General features: G+C 38.9%; 1 protein-coding gene across 2 annotated transcripts in view; it reads right to left on the bottom strand.

Moving 5' to 3' along the window:
• The window catches only part of ADK (adenosine kinase), a 305,604-nt gene that overhangs the window by 82,934 nt on the left and 216,670 nt on the right, over window positions 1–6,000 (bottom strand). For both annotated transcript variants that reach the window (XM_082486535.1, XM_082486536.1), the window contains exon 7: window positions 787–957. In XM_082486535.1, the coding sequence (XP_082342661.1) occupies window positions 787–957 (171 nt within the window). The remainder of the gene's footprint in view (window positions 1–786; window positions 958–6,000) is intronic.

The following is a 6,000-nucleotide window of genomic DNA, read 5'->3' as shown; positions in this document are numbered from 1 at the left end:
ATTTTTGAGAGACGAGCCCACAACCTCATTTTTAGGTGTGTCACACTTTTCAAAGGCTTTTTTTAACCTTTTCTGCTGATCAAACTAATAAATATTTAAGAGCACTTCTGAAGTGGAAAAAAATATCAAAAAGCGATAGCACTACAACAAGTGAAATCTGAATTAATTTGGTCTATTACCATGGACTTCCGGGCAGAATTTCATGCAATCTGTTTGCCAACTGTTGCATAGCAAAGATAAACCATCCTTAGATAGGACTGCCAGTCCATCTACCATAAAATCAATTAGAACCTTCTAAACTGATTAACCATTTCTTAGTTTTCTCCTCCCACTTCTCCCCACATCACATCTTCATCACAGAAAATGCTATTAATAGCAACAGTATGGGTACAGAACCAAGTTAGCGAACCTCAGCAGCTCTGCAGTAGCCGGTTCATAGGTTTTCTTCCAGCAGAGAGTTAACTTCTGGGTGACTTACCTCAGTCACACGGACAGTTATTACAAAGCAGTCAATGTGTTGGATATTTCCTCTTTTAACCTAGAGTAACTTGTTCACGTGTCTCCACACTAGAATGAGCAAGTTGTAAACCTCTAACAAGTCAATTGACATCTTTGGCATCTACTGAAATACCACAGTCCTGTCTGTGACCACGGATTTCATTTTCTAGTGACACTTCACATGGTCAGTCTCTCTCTATAAATGACAGAGGAGCGGGAAGCAGGCTCCAAGGCACAAGCAGCTAGGAGCAAGACATACAAACACTTAATTGCTTTTGTAAGACTCACCGTCTCGTTTCCAAAAAGGACGTCAACATAGGGCATGACTTTCATCATAGGCTCTTTGTAGAACTGGCTAATAAATGGTGCAGAAAGATTCAAACTGAAGATCTTGTTGTTTGCAGAAGCCTGAGCAGCCACTTTTAATACTGCTTCTGGTGACACCGTCAGGAAGAATCCCTGCAAACATCCAAACAAACCAATGTATGTTACTAATTTCCTATTAGGAACGACATGATGCATGCTGATTCTAGAAAGTCTCCCCCAACCCACCTTTGTCATACACGTGCACAGATAAAAGCGTCTGGAAAATACTGCTGTTCTGTTAAGGTATTATGAAGGTGACAAAGAATCTGCATATACCTAGAATTACAGCACTCCAAAATTAAACACAACTCCCTACCTCTGCATGCCATGTAGTACGCTTTCCCACAGCAGCTAAAGCTAATGTTCGTATTTTAAAAGGTGATACATTGTAATTCTAAACGCCCCTTTTTAGTAATAGAGTCAATCAGACTGTGATGCTTAATTCCAAAGTCCAGTACGATGGCTCTATACACAGCTAGGAGATTAATGAAATCCCTTGCCTGAAAAATTATTACCTTGTTTATAACAAATATGTTGAGTATGCAGTCATTGTAGAAGTTGCTATTGTTTTGCAGGAGAAACCTTGGGGTTTTCGTGTTTCTGCACATGTAATGTATTGCACCCCCTCCTAAAAGTATTCTTTATTCTGAACCTGAAGCAAATAAACAGTTCTCAACCAGCAATGACTATTTGTCTACTAAATTGTGAATGCCGATCTCAACCCTGTATGAAGAACAGTTCAAGGCTGCCATTTTGAATTTAGCATTGCAGATGGTTACCTCAACCACATATGTTCCAGGAGTTATGTAAAGATCCCCTATAGTTTCATTAATCTACTAATTAGATGAAGGCTTAGTCTTCACACTATTTAAACAAATTTTGTATGTTTCATTTTCATAGAATCATAGAATGGTTTAGGTTGGAAAGGACCTTGAAGATCATTGAGTTCCAGCCCCCCTGCCGTGGCTCTCCTCTGGACACACTCCAGCAGGTCCATGTCCTTCTTATGTTGGAGACTCCAGAGCTGGAGGCAGTACTCCAGGTGGGGTCTCACAAGAGTGGAGTAGAGGGGCAGAATCACCTCCTTGGACCTGATGGCCACGCTATTTCTGATGCAGCCCAGGATACGGTTGGCCTTCTGGGCTGTGATCGCACATTGCTGGCTCATGTTGAGCTTCTCGTCAATCAGCACCCCCAGGTCCTTCTCCTCAGGGCTGCTCTCCAGCCATTCCCCGCCAAGCCTGTATTGGTGCTTGGGATTGCCCCGACCTTGCACTTGGCCTTGTTCAACTGCATGAGGTTGGCTTGGGCCCACCTCTCCAGCCTGTCCAGGTGCCTCTTTTATAATTTTTATCCCCATTTTACAAAAATCCCCATTTTCATAATCCTAAAAGCGATTTTACTATCTGTTCTTAAAACTCAACAAATAATAGTAATTTTCAAGCAAGAGCAGCAAGTGTTAAATTTAAGGCCAGAGAAAATGTCTAAGGCACAGCAACAAACAACTTTGAGGGGGCTCTGATAAATAAAACACCATCTCAGTCCTATCTATAACATCGCCACCATGACACTCTAAAAGGTATAATAGTGAAATAGTCTTATTTTCCAGTTTTTATCCATATTATTATGTCTTTGGATCACAGAATATCTGTATTTTTATCCTGCATACTTCAGCTAACAGATCATCTTAGGCACTCTACTCACTGGAAAAAATAATATAATGAAGAGTCTACAGATTAAAGACTACTTAGAAAGTCTTTCTCTTTACCTCTCCTTACTCCACACTCTCCAGTCTAACAAATGCATGATTGATTTCAAAATCTGGGCACGATTCGCTCCATGCCAATAAAGGGTGCAAGAATGCTTTGCATCTTGTAGAGTTACTCAGTACCTTGAGCGACTGCAAGCCTGTAAACATCCAAGCTTCTTTGCTATTTTTACATTCTGAAGAATTAAAATGAACAGTTTATATAACATCTCGTCTCCATAGCAATCTCTACCATCTTTTAGTTTTTCATTTAATGAACAGAGTTGGATTTTTAAAAACCGTTCCAAACACAAAATAGAAACCTTTCAAGGCTAACATGTTGCCAGCTGTGGATAAATCGCAGATTGCTATACAGTGGTCTACGTAAATAGTAACCTGGTCAAATAATTAGGCTTCTTACCAATTTTAGGCTGAAAACTCCATCTCAACTAAAATACATCTGATTGTAATTTAAGGTACAGAACGCTATCCCCATGAGATCTAACTCAGGCCTGCATCCAACTCCCTTTTCCTTGGAAAGGCAACATAAAAGTACTGAGATGCAGATAGGAGAGCTTGCTTTTCAGACTGCAAAGTAAAGGCCAGGAACTCTCAAAGGCTACCGCTCTGTCTTCTGGGTTTCCTAAAAATCACTTCTGCCATTTAATTGTGTCCTTCCAAGAGTTTTTTATATTTTTATTTAAATAACTATTTGACATTAAAACATCTAGAAATTAAGAGTTGTGTGTATGAGTACTTTTGGTAAAACTTTGCCAAGTATAACATTTCTTTGCAAAAAAAAGTTGTAGCCATACAGAAACAAAAGTTGTAGCAGTAGAATTCACGCAATGGAATTAACAAAGCAGGAAGAAAATGCATAAAATCTGAGCTGAACAGATTTGGGTTTAAAGAAACCTAATTAGACCCCCCTTTGTTAAGTATTTAAATTGAGTTAGTCTCCGTTTTAGTGGAATTCCAATTACAGCTATGGGCTGTATGGTTACAGGAACCCAGCTTTCTAAGTTTGAACTACATCTAGATAACAGACCACGCTATTGCAGCATGCTACCATTCTGAACAGAAAAGAACTCTACTAAAACAAATAGGTTTTCTTATATCTCACTGGGATTCACAAAGTCACTCTGTGATTTCTTAGAACCACAGCCCGCATGCTGCCATTGCTTATAGGCATCTGTCTGGACGAAAAAGGAATGTCTAACTCAACTACTCCTGCCTCCTCCAACAATTAACTGTTAGCCAACATTAGCTCTGACTGTGAGAATAAGCGTATCTTGGAAACACTGGTAAAAACCACTGTATTCCACTAGTTAGAAGTTCAATACCCACTAACAAAAAGGTTAAGAGGCCTCTCAGAAGATACTCTATACCCACCTACACACCTCAGTCTACTTCTGAGAGTTTTGGGAACCGTTTTACCTTCGAAACCCAAAGGTACCTTAAAACAACTAGGAAGAAACTACCTGTAATCAAAAGATGAGACGGACAATATACAGAAATTCCAATAGCCTGGGAAACTTACATTGTATTTATACATGAAATGAAATTACTGTGTATGTATCTATGAATGTTGCATATACAAGGACATATGATAATTAGACAGTGCGGTCAAAGAAAGTGAAAGGCAGCAATATTGTACTATGAAACCTATTAAACATTTAAAGGCTATCAGGCATACTAGCAGCACGCAGTATTCCTTTGGCGTGCACTGATTGAGACTGAGTATACCAGATGCTACAGCTTCATGATGTGCCACTATTTTCTGCTGTTCAAAACGTAACGAGCCTCTATTCTATGCCAGGAGTACCACAAGCCAGAGAGCAAGGCTGAACTAATATGTACACCAGGAAAATAGGATGATAGACTGAATTATTTATGTGCATGCTTGTATGTACATACATGCAAAACCCAACGATACTTTTCTTATGCACTGTAAGCAGTCCTTCTGTTTAAATACAGTCCTTTGGTGGAGAAAAACATTTTCCTTGTGGGAGAAAGATAAAGAGAAGACATAAGAAAAGCATTTGTGCATTGCAGACACATGACTATGGGAGATGCAGTAGCTTGTTTGTAACTTAAGAGCTTTTAAAATTCAATATTAAGATGCATATGACAAAGTCAAGAGAGAATATCATATTAATCTTGCTCACTTTTACAATATTCAGAAATTCTTTGATGAACCTTTTAAAATATGCCAAGGTACTGTGAGTATAGGATAGTCTTTGATACTCAAGTCTTTTTTTCATAGACACCAGCATTACTGGAAGGATTTGGGGGGGTTTACACACAAGCAATTTGTCTTTGCAAGTCATCTCTCTCATTTTTATCACACGCAGACCCAAAAGGTTTCTTCTGACCTAGACTAAGCTCACACAGCACTAGCTGTAGCAGATGTGAGGGCAGCAAATTCAGGGTGTCATAAGTGTCAGCAGCACAGAATCAGAGAGTGTTGAAGGACCTCATGAAACCTGAACGACTCCGGTTTTGGTGAAAGTAATTCTGTATAAGGTGTTCTGTCCAAACTGAGAAGTTTTGCCTTCATTTGTTCATATGAAGTAACGTACATGCACTGAATTCGTCTGGATTCCATACATGTAATGCTTACACAATGAGGATCGGGATTATTTTTTTTTTAGGCCAGGGAGTATTTCCTTAAAGCCAAAACTGAAATCTGTGACCTCCTATACATTTAGACAAATCCAGGCCGAGATAACAAACAGCTTTGCAATTTTTGATTTATTATTGTTTAATAGTACAGATAAGTATAAGAACACACAGAGATAATAAAAATATGGATTGTTTGCAAACCTCCTACCCACTAAGATGGATTTGCCCTCTCTTCTTTCTAGCTCTTCCTCTTTCCTTGCCACTCCCATTTGCAGAGTGAGTTAAATGAAAATAACTTTATCGTATGAGTGACAGGATTTTGAACCATGGTATTCGGAGCTGATTTTGAAATGCCATTTGGTAACAATGTAAAATCAATAAATCGCAAGCGTGAATCAAAATATTTAAGTTTCAGAAACACATATACAACAGTCTGCTGCCATTTAAGACAAATTATATTCTGCCAACATGAAAGGAACACATCATTTAATCCAAAATTATTTTATAGCAAGCATTTACATAAAAAAGCAATTATGACGATATCACACTCTCATCCATCTAAAGGGTGGAATTTTTCAGGCACGCAGAAAGTTTGACGGTTACGTAGTGACAGTCCTGATAAATACTGTGATTCAGTAAAGCCCTACAGAAATCATCTAACTTCAAGGATGCTGGCAGTTCAGTAAAGGAGTGAGACTGCCAAGGTGCCAAACGAATTCGCTCTGTTAAACGACAGACAACCAAGTCAGAGCTTTTGGCCCTGA

The sequence above is a fragment of the Vanellus vanellus genome (assembly GCF_965231255.1).
Source record: "Vanellus vanellus genome assembly, chromosome: 7".
NCBI classification, from domain to species: Eukaryota; Metazoa; Chordata; class Aves; order Charadriiformes; family Charadriidae; genus Vanellus; species Vanellus vanellus.
The sequence above is the reverse complement of the archived record's forward strand: the minus strand, read 5'-3'. Positions and strand labels throughout refer to the sequence as shown.